At 47.1% G+C, this 21814-nt stretch overlaps 1 protein-coding gene and 1 pseudogene across 1 annotated transcript; one reads left to right on the forward strand and one right to left on the reverse strand.

Moving 5' to 3' along the window:
- Positions 1-331: 331 nt before the first annotated feature.
- Positions 332-3561, reverse strand: LOC103172887 (annotated as a pseudogene).
- Positions 3562-14264: 10703 nt separating this feature from the next.
- On the forward strand, positions 14265-17528 carry lyz (lysozyme). The gene is given in 4 exon segments (NM_001292923.1): positions 14265-14418; positions 14790-14963; positions 15956-16034; positions 17249-17528. Coding segments are annotated over 4 exon segments (450 nt in total). The 5' UTR covers positions 14265-14288; the 3' UTR covers positions 17316-17528.
- The last annotated feature ends 4286 nt before the right edge of the window (positions 17529-21814 follow it).

Genomic DNA, 21814 nt, shown 5'->3' on the forward strand with positions numbered 1-21814 from the left:
CTGTCTTGATTTAATTGCTAATAATCATTGCATTTGATGCAGCGTCTCATCACGTCATCAAAACATCTCGCTGGCTTTACTGTAAAGTGTGTATTTTGTACCCAAAGCGGCAACTGATGCGCACATCAGTGTCCCACAAACAGCCACAAAGTGAATGACACAAACCAAATGAGGTGTGGTATTTGCATGCGTTCAGCTTTTATTGTGTTCAAGTACAGACATCCTCTCTCTCTCTCTATCTCTACAGCAGTCAAAGCAGAAAGTATTTTGGAATTTGCTATGTAACGCGTAGCAACACAAAGATACTTATTAAAGCGATGAACAGATAGACGTGGAGGAGCTGGGATCCATGAGCAGCGAGCGCCAGCTGTCTCTGTCTCTCCACTATCCTTAGACATTGCAGCCCTGCACATAGCGCTGGAGGTTCCTCCCTCTGCAGTGATCTCTCCAGCCGTACCTGCAAAGTGAAGAGCGACGGATATTATAGGGAAGTGGCAGTAAAGGGGGAAGTGATCCTGCGAGGGACAAGGCCATCCAGGAGATGTTCAGTCTGTCGCAGGTGGTAAAACTCGGAGTGTTAACTATTCAACTATTCAGAGGAGTTTCCCAGGTGTCCTGACCAACAAACCCCTGAATAAGTCCTGTAATGTCCTGTGGCTCAGTGGTTAGAGCACTCGCCTTGCAAGTGAGACACCTGAATTCCAGGCAGTGCAAAACCTTGGAAAAGTTTCCTTACTCCACACACCTAATAATAATCCCTCCAAAAACAAAACAATAATAAATTGGTCATTTTCAATCCACGGCTGTTTGTGGGACACTGCTGTGCGCAATTGGCTGCCACGTTTCGCCCACAAATATACAATCAATTCACTTTACACCATATTCTGTGAAGCGCTTTGAGACGTCAAGAAGACGTGAAAAGTGCTATATCAAATGCAAGGATTATTATTATTAATTAAATTTGTTTTATTTCATTTTGTGGCTAAAATTTGTTTTGTTATACGGGACATTTCTATACACAAAAGAAGAATCATTTATTTATCTTCTGTGCTGTACGGAGAGAATTAATCAATGGAATAATCGTTACCTTTGATACAACACCTCAACACCAAAGTCTTCACAAGTAATTGCCATGAACTATAGCTTTTAGCAGCAGCCAATTTGTGCACAGCATTGTTCCTGCAAACAGCCACAGAGTGAGCAGCCAATTATTATCGGGGCATTGTCGGTCAGGACCTTGGGGGGCAACTCCCTTCTCCTTTTGCATAGAGCCGCGGGATCTTTAACATCCACCTGAACAGGTACAGAGAGAACCTCAGTGTAACGTCTCATCCGAAGCCTGACACCTCTTACAATGCAGCGCTCCCCACAACCGCACAGGAGCATCAGCTTAGACCGTGAGTCCAGACGTGGAGCTCGAACTCAAAACCTTCTGACTCTGTGTGCGCGAGAGTGCGATCAACTGAGCCAGGCCGACAGCTATTGAGCTGATTGGCCTTATTCAGTGCTGAAAGTGTCTCCACTTCTGTGTAAGTGACGAGAAGGGGTTGAGCCCCGTGGCTGGAGGGAAGCGATGGGGTGGAACGTACCAAGCTGCCATGCCTTGGGGATGACTCACAACCCTCTTTACACATCGAATATCATCCGTGATGTCGTTGTTCAAAAAGGCTGAAAGAAAAGTTGAAATGGAACATGGTTACATAGAGTGACACAGGCCATGACCAAGGTCCATCCAGTTTGCCTTCCACCACCATGACATGTCGTGTCCTACACGGAATACTGTGTCCTGAGACATTATTTTCTAACAGAATAAGAGCGTGACCACCTCAGAGATACACCGGCTTCTCTAACAAAGCAGCATTCACCCAGCACTATGTTGGAGTGTCAGCACAACAAATTGCATTTCTATAGCACCTTTCCTGTCGGGAGGACAATGAGGGATTGGGGGAGTGTGGGGGAGATGGGGGCCAGTGGAGGTGGGAAGATGACGAAAGGCACGGTCGAAAAAGAACGTCTTGAAGGTCAGTCAGGGTCAGTCAACACTGTGAGCGCAGTTTCCAACATGGGGCTTGAACCCACATTCTGCTGAGCGTAAGGTGAGAGTGCTTGAGGCTGAGGCCGAGCTAACACAGAGAGCAATCTGTCGCATTCTCCTCCATCCTAGTCCCCCTCAGCGCACTCCAGCCCAATCCCTCCTTTTGACAGTTAGCAAATAGAAACCATTGCCTTTGATACAGTCCATCATCAGGTCATCGAAATATCTCAAAGGGCTTTACATGGTTTACTATTGAGTGTATTGACTGTGTATTTGGAGACAAACAGGGAGCCAATTTACGTACAGCGATGTCCCATCGACAGCCACAAAGTGAGTGACCAATTTTATCGGGGTGTGGTGGGCTTGGGAGGGGGGGATTTGTTGGCATGACAAATTGAGATCATTCTCCGAAGCTCAGTAACCCTTTACAACAACAACGGCTTACATTTACACAGCTATTGGCGGATCACTTTTCCGGGGATAATAATCACTTCGAAAGAAAAACAATTTTTTATCAATAAATAAATCAATCAATCAGAATCGTAACAATTTGGTCAATCAATGCACGACTGTTGTGGCCTCTGCTGCGTGCAATTGGCTGCCACTTTTTTCCCCACAAAATTTACAGTCAACATATATAGTCTGTGAAGTGATTTGACATGTCTCGAAGACATGATGAGGCGTTATATTAAATGCAAGGATTATTATTATTATTGTGATTATTATAGCGCTTTCACACAGGGTACCATCTGGGGTTGCTTTACCTGAACAGTTGATTCTGCACATGTTTATACCACCAGGTTTTTATTCCGTCATCACACCAGTAACGGCTATTGATCTGAAACAAGCCGTAGCCTGTCGACACCACTCGTCCTAGTCTCCTGTTCCTATTTATAGCCCGAGTGTTGTAACTGCTCTCATGTTGAACCATGCAAATCCCTACAAGCAAAAGAAAGGCACCGGCATTTATTTCTCTTTTGCAGGCAAACGCAGCAGCCGACCTGTGCACAGCAATGTCCCACAAACAGATAAATGTTTGTTGGGTAGAGTTATCAATAATAATAATAATAAATTGGTCACTCTATGCACGACTGTTTGTGGGACACTGCTGTGCGCAATTGGTTGTAGCGTTCAGCCCACAAAACATACAGTCAATTCACTTTACAGGATATCCTGTGAAGAACTTTGAGATGTCTCAACGACGTGATAAGGTGTTACATCACATACAAGGATTATTATTATTATTATATTAGGTTACCAGAGTGTCAGGAGTGGAGGAAAGAAGGCAGATTGAGCACTATGTGTCAGCTATCATTGTGAGACTCACAGTTGGGGAGGGAGTAGCCTCTCAATCCATCCAGTCCTGCAGCCTTCAGCTGCCTGGCAAGAACACATCGATCGTAGATTTTGGCACTGGCGACAAGGAACAGGAGGCTCAGGACAAAGAGAGTCTTCATCTCGTCGGTGGTGACAGACAGCACTAATGCTCTGCCAAACGCTCCCTTTATGTACGCAGACCCTCCAGGCTGTGTAGGTTGTGCAAGTCCTTTAAATGGGGATCTGTGTCAAGAGCAAAGTTTCACCTGCTTCGATGGAAATCATCCGACAGGATCCAATCCTATCACAGCATCCAGACCTCCACCACAACTTCCTGGCAAACCTGTTCCAATCATCAAGTTATTCCTATGTAGATAAACTGTGATGGCATTAACCTGTTAAGCGTTAAGAGCCCTGGAGCATAGTGATCATGAAATTCTGTAAATCTATGTTTTTTTTCTACTGTTTTGGTGCATCTGAAAGTATTGCTCTGGATTTACTTTTTCAATCCTATTTAAAATGTTATTACACCTCCATGAGGTTCTCCCTGAATCATCTTCTCTCAAGACTCACGAGCATAAACAATGGCATAGAAAAGTTGGGCCGATTTCCGTACTGTAATGTATTGAAGTAATAATACTTGCACTTGACGTAGCGTTACCATGTCCTAAACGTCCCCAAGCGTTTCACAGAATATATTGTAAAGTGAACTGACTGTATATTATATGGGCAAAATGGAGCAGCCAATTGCTTACAGTAGTGCCCCACAAACAGTTGTGGATTGAATTAATTCATTTGTGGATGCTCATTCACTGAACATTTTAAAGACTGAGATCGATTCTTAACCCCCAGCTCGGGTCCCAAATCCCTAATAGATCAGCGCCTTGGGACATCCTCCCAGCGTGAAAGGCTCTGTGCAAATATAATTTTGCACTGTATTGTGATGGCTGTCAGGAGCGAAGTTTGAGCTGTAATGTTCAATGTTGCGATGTCGATGCTGAAATATTTCATAACAAAATCCCAGGATTGTATTCGGATGAAGAATATCCTTTGGCACATTGGAAACCATCCAAACAGAGACCTATCCACCACACCTTCTGGCAAAGCCTATTCCAGTCAGTAATTACCTTCAAGGAATACTTCCTATTATGAAATTGCTCTTCATACATCTAAATATATGTCTTCTTTTACCGCCTTCGTGCATCTGAAAGTATTGTTCTGGGTTTGGGCTTTTAATCCCATTGAAAATGTTATTAAACCTCTATGGGGTTCTCACTGAGTCGTCTTCTCTCAAGATTCACACTGAAACAGTGCGATTTATGTGCATTCCTGTTTTGGTGAATAAAACGTGTTTTACAGGAACATTGTCCACACCCTCCATCCTCCACCTTCCCTGTTCACTCAGACTGTTGAGCTGATGTAATGTCAGCTCTCATTGCCTTGATTTAATTGCTAATAATCCTTGCATTTCATGCAGAGTCTCATCACGTTGTCAAAACATCTCGAAGGCGTTACATAAACAGACTGGTGAATGGGCAGACACGTGGCAGATGAAATTTAATGCAAAGCGATGCATTTCGGGAGGAAGAGTGAGGAGAGGCAATATAAGCTATTGATGATACAATCTTAAAGGGGGTGAAGGAGCAGAGAGACCTGGGGGTTCATATAAGCAAATCTTTGAAGGTGGCAGGACAGGTAGATAAAGCTGTTAAAAAAGGCACACAGGATCCTTGGCGTTATAAATAGGGTCATGGAATACAAAAGGAAGGAGGTTATGATACAATACAATGCAAAATTACACCTGTAAAGCATCCCAAGGAGCTGAACAGTTAGGGAATAGGAGCTGAGCTTGGGGTGTGGAGGGGGGTTGGGATCAGGTACGGTGGAGGGCAGAGAGGGTAGGAGGGTGGCCAAAGAGGAGGGTCTTGAGGCATGCCTTGAAGGAGGCAAGAGGAGGGAGCGAGGCGAAGGGACTTTAGCATGGAGTTCCAGAGGGTGGGGGCGGAGAGGCTGAAGGCCCGACTGCTGATGTTGGTCTGGCCGGGTGGGGGACATGCAGCCGGGGGAGCAGACAGCTTCATAAGGGGTTAGGAGGCCGGAGAGGTAGGAGGGGGCAAGGCCATGGATCTCATTTTGATCTCAATCCTCTGAGGGATGGGGAGCCAGTGGAGCCGGGGAGGGTGTGTGAGATCGTGTCATGGAGGACATGAGCTGCAGAATTCCGGATGATCTGCAGCTTGTGGAAGGAAGATGGGAACGCCGACGAGCAGAGAGTTAGCACAGTTAGCAGCTGAGCGGTGAGGCAGTGGGCAGTCGGCAATGTTGCGGAGGTGGGGGACGGCAGAGGCATGGATGTGGGGGAGAAACAACAGTTGAGGGTTGAACAAGACGCCCAGGTTCCTGACTGGCTTGGTGAGGTGCAGTGCGCATCCGTGGATGCTGATGCTGCCAGTGCCTGAGTTGCGGAGGTGCTGACGGGAGCCAATCGGGAGAGACTCGGTCTTGTTGACGTTCAACTGAAGAAAGTCAGCTCTCATCCAGGACTTGATGTCCGACAGACATTCTGTCAGGACAGCAGTGGTCCTGGAGTCAAGGATTGAGTCAGAGAGGTAGAGTTGGGTGTCATCCACATACATCTGGAAGTTGACCCCGAGTCCGCCGATGATGTCACCAAGAGGGAGCATGTACAGGTTGATGAGGAGAGGACCGAGGACAGACCCCTGAGGAACATGAGATGGTGCGGGGGCTGGAGGAGAAGCCATTTCTGGAGACAAAGTGGAGCCAGTGTGCGAGATAGGATCTGAACCATTCAAGGACAGAACTTGAAGGTTAAGGTGAGAGAAGAGCGAGTGGAGGAGCATAGAGTGGTCCACAGTGTCAAAGGACCTGCTCTGTCTTCTCCACCTCTGCAATATCACCTGCTCTGCCACTGCTCACGCCGCAGGCCGCCAAAACCCTCACACACGCACATATACATTACATCGAGGCTTGACTATGCAAACTCCTCCCCACCTCCTCCCTCCACAGATTGGAGATCATCCAGAACTCTGCAACCCATGTCCTTTCCTGCACTAGGTTCTGTGACCCTATCATCCCCCATCCTCTCCCGACTCCACTGGCTTCCCATCACACAGAGAATGCAGTTCAACATCTTTGGTCCTCACATTCAAATCACTCCATGGCATTGCTCCCCTCTGCCTCTACGACCTCCTAACCCCTTACCATTCTGCTCGCTCCCTCCGCTCAGTGGGCTATGGCCTGCTTCAGGTCCCTGGCCTCGCTCACCCCACCATTGGTGGGTGGGCATTCTGCCCCTCTGCCCCCAGCATCTGGAATTCCCTCCCACAGCTCCTCCACCTCGCCCCCTTCCTTGCCTCCTTCAAGGATCATCTCAGGACCCTCTTTTTCGACTGTGTTTTTGATCATCCTGTTTAATAATATAATAATCCCTCCTGCGCAAAGCTTGAAAATTATTTCGAAAATAGTAGTTATTCAATTTGTAGAAGTTAATTTGGGGAATGTTTGTTTGTCTGTGGGTGTGTTGAAAGGGAATTGCAAACTGTAATTCCTTGACTTGACTAATATTGCTTGGAGGGGAGGGGGAGAGGCGGGGGAAGGGGAGTGGGTTGGGTCTCTTCAGCATTCAGCTGTCTCCAAGATGACACGCTTGGCAGTGGAATGTCAGATTTGAGCAATCCTCTGTGGTAATAATAAAACCAGAGGCTGTTACTGTAAAACAGTCACAAATAGATCAAATTGGGAAGTTAAAAGAAATTTCTTCACACCGAGAGGAGTGGGAATGTGGAACATGGTACCACAAGGAGTTGTTGAGGCAAATATCATAGAAGTATCTAAGGGGAAGCTAGATAGGTACATGGGGGAGAAAGGAAGAGAAGGTTATGCTTGAAGGCTTAGTTGAGGAAGGGCAGGAGGAGGCTCAGGTGGAGCATAAACACCGGCATAGACCAGTTGGGCCGAATGGCCTGTTTCTGTGTTGGATGTTCTAATGGATTCCAATGTATTCTAATAATAATCCTTGCATCTGATATGGCGTCTTATCGTGTCCTCAAGACGTCTCCAAGCGCTTGACAGAATATACTGTAACGCGAACTGACTGGATTTTTGTGGGCAACATGTAGCAGCCAATTGCTTACAGCAGTGCCCCACAAACAGTTGTGGATTGAGTGAATTCATTTGTGGATGTTCAGTCATTGAACATTTTAAAGAATGAGATCGATATGTATTACGTTCTGAACCCCCACCTTGGGTCCCAAACCCCTGATTGTCCAGCGCCTATAAGTATAATTTTGAACTGTATTGTGATGGCTGTCAGGAGCGAAGTTTGAGCTGTAATAATCAATGTTGCGATGTTGATGCTGAATTATTTCATAACAAAATCCCAGGATTGTATTCGGATGAAGAATATACTTTGGCACATTGGAAACCATCCAAACAGAGACCTATCCACCACACCTTCTGGCAAAACTTTTCCAGTCAGTAAATACCTTCAAGGAATACTTCTGGCCTTACTTTTTTATTCCCATTTAAAATATTATTACACCTCTATGGGGTTCTCACTGAGTCGTCTTCTCTTAAGATTCACACTGAAATAATGCGATTGATGTGCATTCATGTTTTAGTGAATAAGATGTGTTTTACAGGAACGTTGTCCACACCCTCCATCCTCCACCCCCCCTGTTCACTCAGAATGTTGAGCTGAGGTAATGTCAGCTCTCACTGTCTTGATTTAATTACTAATAATCCTTGCATTTGATGCAGAGTCTCATCACGTTGTCAAAACATCTCGAAGGCGTTACATAAACAGACTGGTGAATGGGCAGACACGTGGCAGATGAAATTTAATGCGGAGAAATGCAAAGCGATGCTTTTCTGGAGGAAGAGTGAGGAGAGGCAATATAAGCTATTGATGATACAATCTTAAAGGGGGTGAAGGAGCAGAGAGACCTGGGTTCACATAAGCAAATCTTTGAGGGTGGCAGGACAGGTAGATAAAGCTGTTAACAAAAGCCCACAAGATCCTTGGCGTTATAAATCGGGGCATCTGATGCAAAAGGAAGGAAGTTATGATACAATACAATACAAAACTACATTTGTAAAGCATCCCAAGGAGCTGAACAGTTAGGGAATAGGAGCTGAGCTTGGGGTGTGGAAGGGGGTTGGGATCAGATACGGTGGAGGGCAGAGAGGGTAGGAGGGTGGCCAAAGAGGAGGGTCTTGAGGCATGCCTTGAAGGAGGCAAGAGGAGGGAGCGAGGCGAAGGGACTTTAGCATGGAGTTCCAGAGGGTGGGGGCAGAGAGGCTGAAGGCCCGACCGCTGATGTTGGACCGGGTGGGGGACACGCAGCCGGGGGAGCAGACAGCTTAACAAGGGTTGAGGAGGCCGGAGAGGTAGGAGGGGGCAAGGCCATGGATCTCATTTTGATCTCAATCCTCTGAGGGATGGGGAGCCAGTGGAGCCGGGGAGGGTGTGTGAGATCGTGTCATGGAGGACATGAGCTGCAGAATTATGGATGATCTCCAGCTTGTGGAGGGAAGTTGGGAAGGCCGACGAGCAGGGAATTAGCACAGTTAGCAGCCTGAGCGGTGAGGCAGTGGGCAGTCGGCAATGGTGCGGAGGTGGGGGACGGCAGAGCCGATCATGGCATGGATGTGGGGGAGAAACAACAGTTGAGGGTCGAACAAGACGCCCAGGTTCCTGACTGGCTTGGTGAGGTGCAGTGCGCATCCATGATTGCTGATGCTGCCAGTGCCTGAGTTCCGGAGGTGCTGACGGGAGCCAATCGGGAGAGCCTCGGTCTTTTGACGTTCAACTGAAGAAAGTCAGCTCTCATCCAGTGCTTGATGTCCGACAGACATTCTCTCAGGACAGCAGTGGTCCTGGAGTCAAGGGTGGAGGCAGAGAGGTAGAGTTGGGTGTCATCCACATATATGTGGAAGTTGACCTCATGTCTGCAGATGATGTCACCAAGAGGGAGCATGTACAGATGAGGAGGGGACCGAGGACTGAGTCCTGAGGAACACCTCATGAGATGGTGGAGGGGCTGGAGGAGAAGCCATTTGTGGAGACAAAGTGGAGCCAGTGTGCGAGATAGGATCTGAACCATTCAAGGACAGAACTTGAAGGTTAAAGTGAGAGAAGAGGCAGTGGAGGAGCATAGAGTGGTCCACAATGTCAAAGGACCTGCTCTGTCTTCCCCACCTCTGCAACATCACCTGCTCTGCCACTGCTTACGCCGCAGGTCGCCAAAACCCTCACACATGCACACATACATTACATCGAGGCTTGACTATGCAAACTCCTTGCTGTCGGCCTTCCCACCTCCTCCCTCCATAGATTGGAGATCATCCAGAACTCTGCAACCCATGTCCTTTCCTGCACTAGGTTCTGTAACCCTATCATCCCCCATGCTCGCCCGACTCCACTGGCTTCCCATCACACAGAGAATGCCGTTCAACATCTTTGGTCCTCACATTCAAAGCACTCCATGGCATTGCTCCCCTCTACCTCTACGACCTCCTAACCCCTTACCATTCTGCTCGCTCCCTCTGCTCAGTGGGCTATGGCCTGCTTCAGGTCCCTGGCCTCGCTCACCCCACCATTGGTGGGTGGGCCTTCTGCCCCTCTGCCCCCAGCATCTGGAATTCCCTCCCACAGTTCCTCCACCTCGCCCCCTTCCTTGCCTCCTTCAAGGATCATCTCAAGACCCTTTTTTTCGACTTTTTTGATCATTCTGTTTAATAATATAATGATATAATAATCCCTCCTGCGCAAAGCTTGAAGATTATTTCGAAAATAGTGGTTATTCAATTTGCAGAAGTTAATTTGGGGAATGTTTGTTTGTCTGTGGGTGTGTTGAAAGGGAATTGCAAACTGTAATTCCTTGACTTGACTAACATTGCTTGGAGGGGAGGGGGAGAGGCGGGGGAAGGGGAGTGGGTTGGGTCTCTTCAGCATTGAGCTGTCTCCAAGATGACACGCTTGGCAGTGGAATGTCAGATTTGAGCAATCCTCTGCGGTAATAATAAAACCAGAGGCCGTTACTGTAAAACAATCACAAATAGATCAAATTGGGAAGTTAAAAGAAATTTCTTTGATTTCAAGATCCTCATCCTCACCTACAAGGCCATTCACGGCCTCGCGTCCTCCTACCTCTCCAACCTACTATCCCCCTACCTACCTGCCCGTACCCTCCGTTCCTCTGGCTCCGGTCTGCTCCACATCCCCCGCCCCAACCGCCCTACCATCAGTGGCCGGACCTTCAGCTTCTCAGCCCCGAAGCTTTGGAACTCTATCCCCCAGTGCCTTCGCCGCCTCCTCCCTTTCCTCCTTCAAGGCCGGTCTCAAGACCTTTCTCTTTGACCGAGCCTTCGGCTCCCCTCTCGACTCTCTACCCCCTCCTCGTTTCCTCCCTTCCCTCCCCTCACCCTGACCATTTCTCCCCAATGCTCGGGTCCTGACCCAACTGTCCAGCACCTTGGGACGTCCTCCTGCCGTGAAAGGCACTCTATAAATGGAATCTTGTTGTTGTTTTTGTTGATGGTGGTGGGTTTCCACATGTGTTGGACACACGTTTGACCAAAAACTCTCACCTGACTTCCCTGGTTTGGTTTGGTGTTTGCAGTTACATTAAAATGCCTTAATAATGTTCTAACCATCGATTTGCTTAACCCCCCTCCACCCCACTCCACCACCGGGTGTCTCTGCTCAGCCGTCTCTGGCCTCCTGTTTGTCCCTCGCGCCCTTCTCCGCTCTACCATCGCTGGCCGTACTTTCAGCCGCTACACCCTGAAATTCTGGAACTCTCTCCCTCAAATCCCTTTACCTTGCCCCCGCCCTCCCCACATTCTTTCAAATCCAGCCTGAAGATCCTTTTTGATCACCTCCCCCTCTCCTCTCCCGCTGGCTCGGGGTCAGACTCTACCACTGTGAAGTGCTCTGGGTCGCTACCCCACGTGAAGGGCGCTATATAAGTGCAAGTTGTTGTTGTTGTCCTCACTGTGCTTCAGGTGACCATTAACAAAATCCCAGGGCACTGTTTTTGGGGGGAAAAAGAGTATGGAGTTTCTCCTGATATCGTGGCAGACATTTTTCCACCATCCCAAATTCATCCCAAGTCTTATCTTACTTCTGCAGGATTTGGGTTGCAGTGCTGGGGTGCCCTGGATTGTTTTTGAGGTGAGAGCCTTCAGATGAGACATTAAAGCCAAAGTCCTTACTGCTTTTTTTCAGGTAGAAGTTAAGGATCCCATACCTTTTAAAAAGAAAATCAAGAATTTGGAGTTAAAAATTGTGGCATTTTACAACGTCAATTGGAACAAATACTTGGCTCCAATTCGTACCTACATGAAGAGTGTAATAATAATAATAATCCTTGCATTTCACATAGCGCCTTATCACACGTCTCAAAGCGCTTCACAGAATATACTACAAAGTGAATTGACTGTATATTTTGTGGGCGAAACACAGAAGCCAGTTGCCCAATGCAGTGTCTCACAAATGGATTGAGTGACCAAATTATTATTATTATTTTTTTTGAAATGTTTTGGAGTGTGGCGTTGTCTTTGGGCAATGTGGCTCTAATTCATGCATAAAGGGTGTAATGCTATCTCTGTCTCTGGACAGTGTGAATACAGTCTCCGAGCATGATATTGGATGGAACTGATGGCGCTTAAGAGGCTTGATCTGGAAATTCGAGGGAGAGGGAGGAAATCTTTGCAATTTTATCTGGACCATTGTTGGCAAGGACACTAGGAAGAACTTCGACATCCACCTGAAGAGCAGGCAGGAAAAAACACGCGTTCATACATCCAGCGCTTGGAATCCACCTCTGTTGGTTTTGCAGAGAGTTGAGCAGCTGGTTCTTAATCTCCGCACACCTTCAACTGGTGGAACCATTGCACAATGGAAAGGGTGGTGTGTCCCAGTTGGGGGCAGGAAAATGCTCTGATGTATTTCATGCTGAGCTGTGTTGCTCACCAGAAACCTAGCAGGGTGTCCCTGCCACCACCTGGTGAGGTCTCAATTCTGCACTTGTTGTATGTCAATTGACCAAATAATGACTATGGAGGGATGGGAGGGGGGTGCGGGTTAAGAACTTTTTGGGAGGCCTCTGAAGCCACTGTAATCTTAAATATGATGATATCTCTGTGTTGGTACTGGTGTGTGTACAAGTGATTATGGTCATGTTTATGGTGGCTCCCTGCTGCCTCTGACACCGTTGACCACTCTATCCTCATCCCCACCTCTCCTCTCACCTCAACCTTCACGGTTCTGTCCTTGAATGCTTCAGATCCACATTTCACCCAGAAATATAGAGTCAATTCACTTTACAGTCTATTCTGTGAAGCGCTTTAAGATGTGTGATAAGGCGCTATATGAAATGCAAGGATTATTACTATAGATCGTATCACTCACACCACCTCCACTTATCTCCACAAATGGTTTCTCCTCTAGCCCCCACCCCATCTCGTGCCGTGTTCCTCAGGGCTCTGTCCTTAGTCCCTCCTCTTCAACATCTATATGCTCCCTCTTGGTGACATCAACAGCAGACATGAGGTCAACACCCACATGTATGTGGATGACACCCAACTCTACCTCTCTGCCTCGAACCTCGACTCCAGGACCACTGCTGTCCTGACAGAATGTCTGTCAGACATCAAGTCCTGGATGAGAGCTAACTTTCCTCAGTTGAACGTCAACCAGACCGAGGCTCTCCCAATTGGCTCCTGTCAGCACCTCCTCACCTCAGGCGCTGACAGAATCACTACCCATAGTTGCTCACTCCACCTCACTGAGCCAGTCCGGAACCTTTGGGTCTTGTTTCACCCTCAACTATCGTTTCTACCCCACAGCCGGGCCATGACCCACTCTGCCTTCCCCCACCTCCACAACATTGCCTGGCTCTCCCACTGTCTTACACCCTCCCTCTGGATCTCTATCCTGCAGTCCCTCTGCCTTGCCCCTTCCTTCGCCTCCTTCAAGACCCATCTCAAGACCCTCCTCTTCGACCATGCTTTCGATCTCACTGCTTTCACCCTTGCCCTCCACCCTCCCCAATCCCAACCCCCAGCTCAGGTCCGAAACACTGACTGTCCAGCGCCTTGGGACGTCCTCCCGATGTGAAAGGCGCTATACAAATGTAATCTTGTTGTTGGTCTGTTACTGGGTTAAGCTTTGGAGCGCATTCTCGCACTCGCATCATACAAATTCGTACATTCCAGTAAATATCACTGGAATATCCATACATAAGTGGGATGCATGGAATTCTCAGTCTGAATTCAATTCAATTCAAAAATTTTAATTGGATTGAAGGAGGCTAAGGAGGGGGCGAGGCGGAGTGACTGGGGGATGGGATTCCAGTGGTTGGGGGCTCAGAGTAATAACAATAATAATTAGTAATAATTATTATTAATAATATTATCATCTTTCAGTAATAACATTTAATAACATTTTAAATGGGACTGAAAGGGTAAACCCAGAACAATACTTTCAGATGCACCAAAGTTGGTAGAAAGAAATCATTGATTCAGAGCAATTTCATGATCGTTATGCTACAGGACTCTTAAAACTTAGGGTAATGACATCCCAATTTATTTGTATTGGAGTAATTAATGATTGGAATAGGGTTGCCAGGAGGGTATGGTAGAGGCCTGGATACTGTGATAATCTGAGTCCCTGTTGGATTATGTCCAATTTGCCAAAGTGCATTGATCCCTTCCTCCGAACTGATCTTGTGAAATCGTGATGAAATATTGCAGCATTGGAAAATTTCAACACTGAACATTAAAGATGAAACTTTGCTCTTGACACAGATCCCCAATTAAAGGACTTGCACAACCCAGACAGCCTGGAGGGTCTACGTATATAAAGGGAGCGTTTGGCAGAGCATTAGTGTTTTCTGTCACCACCGACGAGATGAAGACTCTCTTTGTCCTGAGCCTCCTGTTCCTTGTCGCCAGTGCCAAAATCTACGATCGATGTGTTCTTGCCAGGCAGCTGAAGGCTGCAGGACTGGATGGATTCAGAGGTTACTCTCTCCCCAACTGTGAGTCTCACAATGATAGCTGACACATAGTGCTCAATCTGCCTTCTTTCCTCCACTCGACACTCCGGTAACCTAATATAATAATAATCCTTGCATGTGATAAAGCACCTTATCGTCGAGACGTCTCAAAGCGCTATCCTGTAAAGTGAATTGACTGTTTTGTGGGCTGAACGCTACACCCAATTGCACACAACAGTGTCCCACAAATAGTCATGGATAGAGTGACCATTTTATTATTATTATTATTATTATTATTGATACCCTTACCTAACAAACATTTATCTGTTTGTGGGACATTGCTGAGCACAAATCGGCTGTTGTGTTTGCCTGCAAAAGAGAAATAAATGCCGGTGCCTTTCTTTTGCTTGAAGGGATTTGCATGGTTCAACATGAGAGCAGTTACAACACTCGGGCTATAAATGAGAACAGGAGACAAGGACGAGTGGTGTCGACAGACTACGGCTTGTTTCAGATCAATAGCCGTTACTGGTGCGATGATGGACGGACACCTGGTACTTCAAACACCTGCAACATCAAGTGTTCAGGTAAAGCAACCCCAGATGGTACTCTGTGTGAAGGGTGCTATAATAATCATAATAATAATCCTTGCATTTAATATAACGCCTCACCTTTGGGACATCCTCCCGACGTGAAAAGCAAGGATTATTATTATTATCATTATTATCATGTTTTCGAGACTTCACAGAATAAAAAACACTTCACAGACTGTGTATTGTGTGGGAGAAACATGGCAGTCAATTGCACACAGCACTGTCCCACAAACAGTCGTGGATTGAAGTGACCAATTTATTATTATAATTGTTTTTGAAAGAATTATTATCCTCAGAAAAAAGTGATCCACCAATCCACTAACAACCCAGTTGCTATTACTGCTGAGTAAACAGAGGCGTGTGTGTGGAGTAAGGAAACTTGCCCAACGTTTTACCCAGACCGGGAATCAAACACAGGTCTCCCACTTGTGAGACGAGTGCTCTAACCACTGAGCTACAGGACTCCACATAATAATATTAATAATTATGTTTGCATTTGATGTAACACCTTATCACATCTTCGAGACTTCTCAAAGCACTTTGCAGAATATATATTAACTGTATATTTTGCAGGAGAAACGTGGTAACCAATTATCACCCCCGCAAAAGCAAATCGACCACTGTCAACACGGCTCACCCCACCCACCATCTGCCCGCAACCCCTCTCTGATCCCAACCAGCAGCTCCGGTGCCAAACCCTCACGGTCCAGCGTCTTTCGACGTCGTCCCGACTGGAAAGGTGCTATAGAAATGCAATCTGTTGCTGCTTACACTCCAGCATGGTGCTGGGTGAATGCTGCTTTGTTAGAGAAGCCGGTGTATCTCTGAGGTGGTCACGCTCTTATTCTGTTAGAAAATAATGTCTCAGGACACAGTATTCCGTGTAGGACACGACATGTCATGGTGGTGGAAGGCAAACTGGATGGACCTTGGTCATGGCCTGTGTCACTCTGTGTAACCATGTTCCGTTTCAATATTTCTTTCAGCCTTTTTGAATGACGACATCACGGATGATATTCGATGTGTAAAGAGGGTTGTGAGTGATCCCAACGGCATGGGAGCTTGGTACGTTCCACCCCATCACTTCCCTCCAGCCACGGGGCTCAACCCCTTCTCGTCACTTACACAGAAGTGGAGACACTTTCAGCACTGAATAAGGCCAATCAGCTCAATAGCTGTCGGCCTGGCTCAGTTGATCGCACTCTCGCGCACACAGAGTCAGAAGGTTTTGAGTTCGAGCTCCACGTCTGGACTCACGGTCTAAGCTGATGCTCCTGTGCGGCTGTGGGGAGCGCTGCATTGTAAGAGGTGTCAGGCTTCGGATGAGACGTTACACTGAGGTTCTCTCTGTACCTGTTCAGGTGGATGTTAAAGATCCCGCGGCTCTATGCAAAAGGAGAAGGGAGTTGCCCCCCAAGGTCCTGACCGACAATGCCCCGATAATAATTGGCTGCTCACTCTGTGGCTGTTTGCAGGAACAATGCTGTGCACAAATTGGCTGCTGCTAAAAGCTGTCGCTGTAGTTCACGGTATTTACTTGTGAAGGCTTTGGTGTTAAAGGAGTTGTATCAAATGTGACGATTATTGCATTTATTAATCCTCTCCGCACCGCACAGAAGATAAATAAATGATATTTCTTTTGTGTACAGAAATGTCCCGCAAAACAAAACAAATTTTAGCAACAAAATTTAATATAACAAATTTTATTAATAATAATCCTTTCATTTGATATAGCGCTTTTCACGTCTTCTCGACGTCTCAAAGCGCTTCACAGAATATGTTGTAAAGTGAATTGACTGCATATTTGTGTGCGCACAGCAGCGTCCCACAAACAGTCGTGGATTGAAAATGACCAATTTATTATTGTTTTGTTTTTGGAGGGATTATTATTTGGTGTGTGCAGTAAGGACACTTTCCCAAGGTTTTGCACTGCCTGGAATTGAACCCAGGTGTCTCACTTGCAAGGCGAGTGCTCTAACCACTGAGCCATAGGAGTCCACAGGACTTATTCAGGGGCTTGTTGGCCAGGACACCTGGGAAACTCGCTTGAATAGTTGAATAATATCAACGGGATCTTTCAATGACTTTGGTTGACGCCTCATTTATTCGCCGGCAGCTCCAACCACACAGTGCTTCCCAGACATAGCAAACGGGAGCTCATACTCCGAGTGTTACCACCTGCCACAGACTGAACATCTCCTGGACGGCCTTGTCCCACCAGGATCACTTCCCCCTTTACTGCCACTTCCCTATAATGTCAGTCGCTCTTCACTTTGCAGGTACGGCTGGAGAGATCACTGCAGAGGGAGGAACCTCCAGAGCTATGTGCAGGGCTGCAATGTCTAAGGATAGTGGAGAGACAGAGACAGCTGGCGCTCGCTGCTCATGGATCCCAGCTCCTCCACGTCTATCTGTTCATCGCTTTAATAAGTATCTTTGTGTTACTACGCGTTACACAGTAAATTCCAAACCACTTTCTGCTTTGACTGCTGTAGAGATAGAGATAGAGAGAGGATGTGTGTACTTGAACACAATAAAAGCTGAACGCATGCAAATACCACACCTCATTTGGTTTGTGTCATTCATTTTGTGGCTGTTTGTGGGACACTGATGTGCGCATATCAGCTGCCACTTTGGGTACAAAATACACACTTTACAGTAATGCCTTTGAGATGTTTTGACCACGTGATAATAATAATAATAATCCTTGCATTTGAAGTAGTGTTTTCACGTCTTCTGGACGTCCCAAAGCGCTTCACAGAATATTCTGTAAAATGAATTGACTGTATATTTGTGGGTGAACGCGGCAGCCAATTGCGCACAGCAATGTCCCACAAACAGTCGTTAATTGAAAATGACCAAATGTCGGGCGGAGAGATGGCCATATGCACAGTTCAAGAAGAAGGTTTTCAGGCAGGACTTGAAAACGGGGAGAGAGAGGGCAAGGGGGAGGGATTGAGGGAGTGTGTTCTTCATTTATTTTATTGTCTTGCCAGCATACTACTGTGTGGTTTACACAGGGTTGCAAAGGGCAAGACTCTGTACATTCCTTTCCTTTGTTTTTGAGTCAACGACATCCATTTTTTCCAAAGATGTAGAGAACCTGGCCCCAAAGCTGTAGCTTATCTGGACCCTTGTTGGCAAGGGCCCTTTCTTTAAAAACAACAAAAAACAGAAAGAGCAAAGTACAACGTGTACCTTTAGCCCATCCGGGAAATGTTGGCTGATGGTTTGCTGGGAGGCCACGACCTCCATATGTCATACATTTACCTTTTTTTTATTTGTAAATATTTATTTGACACTTGTGTTTTAACAGTGAGATGTGGCGGAGTGCACTTTGTTGACAAAAGAGATGTAGAGTGGGTGAGTGGGGTTGGGGGGCTGGGGGTTGGAGGGCTGGGTAGGGGCAACGGAGGTGGGGATGGAGGTAGAGGTGAGGGACCTCGGATGTCCTTGATACAGCGCCTTATAATAATCCTTGCATTTTGATATAGCGCTTTTCACGTCAGGAGGACGTCCCAAAGCGCTTCACAGAACACACTGTAAAGTGAAGTGACTGTATATATTGTGGGTGAAACGTGGCAGCCAATTGCGCACAGCAGCGTCCCACAAACACCCGTGGATTGCAGTGACCAAGTTATCATTGTTTCTTTTTCTTGGGGGCTTATTATCAGGCGTGTGTGTGGAGTAAGGAAAGTTGCCCAACTTTTTGCCCTGCCCGGGAATCGAACCCGGGTCCTATCGCTTGCGAGGCCAGTGCTCTAACCACTGAGCTGCAGGACTCCACAGGACATTTAACTGAGACATTCTCCCCTGGAGAAAGCCCCACATTGAGAGCTACGGCACATTTGCAAATCACATAGAGGTCAGATATGTGCCCACAGCTTTGGAAGGAATCCTCAAACACAGGGCCAGACCTTTTCTTGCTATAGCTTTACGACCACTGACCAGCTTTACGACCATCAAACCTGTTTGGGCTTTAGCTTGCAGGCTTCACAGGAGCTGAGTGGGAGGATTCCCTGCCCCCAGTGACTGCTCGGTCCAGGTCCTGTTGATGAGCCAGGCCGGGCTGTGCTGTCATCAGCTGTGAGTAGCCTGGACTACTGCGGACCCGCCTGCCTCAGGAACCAGACTGATGAGAGAGACCGTCGCTGAGGGTTGACTCGATTTCTTCAATCCATTGCCAAGCACATCACCTCGATGCCATCTCAGTGCATTTAAGGTGGCACAGATGGTCCACTCGCTTCCAAATTAAGGCCGAATGTTCTGTGGCATCTTAAGATGATCTTAAGACTAAGACCGGGGTGGAGGGTGTGGGGGGGAAGGGGGCAAACGAGACGGGTTTCGGATGAACTGGAACCAAACCACATGAAGAATTACACTGAGATGTTATCAGTGGGCGAAAGTCATGCTGTGAAAAGTACCCCTCTTTCAGCTATCACAACACTTCTGGGCGATGGACTGAAGTCCTGGATTGAATCCCACAAAATACAGTCAATTTGGTGTGTCGGTGACTTGAGGTCACAGATTTAAAATAGCATCCAAAACAAGCCGCGGGGAGGTGAGAAGAAATGTTTTCGGCAGCGAGTTGTTCGAATCTGGAACGCATCGCCTGAAAGGGCGGTCGAGGCCGATTCGATAACTGCTTTTAAAAACGCGGTGAACGGGTATTTGAGGAGGACGGGGTTGCACGTTATGGGAAAGGGTTTGGGAGTGGGATTGACATTACATTGCTCTTTTCAAAGAGCCGCACAGACTCGATGGGCCGAATGGCCTCTTTTTGTGCTGTACAATTCTATGATTCTATGAATTGACTTTACAGTGTATCCCGTGAAGCGCTTTGAGACGTCTCGAAGACCTGGTAAGGCGCTACATCAAATGCAAGGATTATTATTATTATATAATCCCCACAAGCCAAACCCCAGAGATGGCTGGCCTGCATGCGGGGTGAGTGGAGTAATGGGTGGAGTGGGGGGAAGAGAGTAGGGGGGGAAAGGTTTACAGACTAGAAAAGATAGGAAAAGAGGAGGAATGAATATACCTGCTGTGCTGGCTGGACAGTGCGGGAAGAGGAAACATGGGCGGTGGTGGGAGGAAGAGATATGTAAATATTTGAATAATTAATCATCATTTTAAGGAGCGAGATTCAAGCATTGTTCTACTTCCTTATGCTCACACCAAACTCTGTTGCAATAGTGCAGGAATAACGACAAATGGCACAGCGCTTTTCACGTCCGGAGGACGTCCCAAGGCGCTGGACAGTCTGAGATCCACATCCGAGCTGGTGGTTGGGATCAGGAGAAGGTGGAGGGTGGGGAGGGTTAGGGGGAGGAGGGTGACCGAAAGCCCAGTCGAAGAGAAGGGTCTTGAGATGGGTTTTAAAGGAGGCGAGGGAGGGGGGGGCGATTCGGAGGGACTGTGGGATGGAGTTCCAGAGGGGTGGGGGTAGAGATGCTGAAGGCTCGCCCGCCAATGGTGGGGTGAGCAAGGCGGGGGAGGTGAAGCAGACCGGAGCCCGCAGAGCGGAGGGAGTGGGTGGGCGGGGGGGGGGGGGGGGGGGCGGGGAGAGGGTGGTGAGGAGGTAACGGAGGTGGGGTGAGTGAGGCTGTGTAGGGCTTTGAAGATGAGGACCAGGATCTTGAACTGTATCCTCTGAGTGCACAGTGCGGAAGGGAAGGGAGAGGGAGGGAGGTGGACCCATCTTTATTTAATATTCGNTTTTTCCACAAAACACCCCCACCAATTTGACAAACAAAATGGCGTTTGAGACCAGCCAGGTCTGTAAAGGACAAAGAGGGTTAAAAAACAAAACAAAATCGGTTCCTTAAAAGTTCCTTCTTTGGCTCTGGAAAGATTTCGATCTCTCGAGAGCGAATCCAGAACCTAAATCTCCAAATAAAGTCTAAGATTTACAACATCAAATTGGTCTGGGTTTAGGGTCCAAGAACATAGAGGCATAAAGGACCCTTATGGAATCTGCTGGAGGGTTTGCCGCATTCCTTCAGTAAGTCAAGGATTGCGGCAAGGAATACTGCAAACATTACTTTAAAATGCATTACATTTAAATATATATATTAAAGATGTGCTTTCTTTTTGGAAAGTGATCTACAGTACCGTTTAAATCAACACATTCACCCAAAGAAGTTTTTAGAAAGAATAAGGTTTGGAGTTTGTGCCGTTAACATTACTTGTGATACTTAACAGTGGCAATTGCTAGGACTACAGGCACAGTGGAGTAGTGTAGCTCAGTGGTTAGAGCCCTCGAGAGGACCTCGGTTCGATTCCCGGGCCGATTCGATAGCAGCTTTTAAGGGCGTAGATAATTGGGGAGGACAAGTTTGTAGGGCAATGGGGAGAGCGCGGGGGAGTGGGATTGAATTGGATAGCTCCTTTCAAAGAGCAGCACAGACACGATGGGCCGAATGGCCTCCTTCTGTGCTGTATAATTCTATGATTCCCAGGCAGGCCGAAATGTTGGGTAAGTTTCCTTACTACACACACACGCCTCTGCTTACCGAGCAGTCAGTAGAAACCTGGTTGGCGGTCGATTGGCACATTGCCTTTTTCGGCAGTAATAATCTCTTCACAGCAAAAACAAATTGGAAAATAATAATAAATTGGTCACTTCAACCCACGGTGTTTGTGATATTCTGCTGTGCGCAATTGGCTGCCGGGTTTCGCCCACAAAATATACAGTCGAGTCACTTTACAGAATATTCTGTGAAGCGCTTTGAGACGTCTCGAAGATTTGATAAGGCGCTATGTCAACTGCAAGGAATATTGTTATTATTATTATTAAATATTAATTCTGAACCGGGGAAGATTGTGCATTTCAAAATATGATG

The sequence above is a fragment of the Callorhinchus milii genome, unplaced genomic scaffold (assembly GCF_018977255.1).
Source record: "Callorhinchus milii isolate IMCB2004 unplaced genomic scaffold, IMCB_Cmil_1.0 Scaffold4, whole genome shotgun sequence".
Taxonomy (NCBI): domain Eukaryota; kingdom Metazoa; phylum Chordata; class Chondrichthyes; order Chimaeriformes; family Callorhinchidae; genus Callorhinchus; species Callorhinchus milii.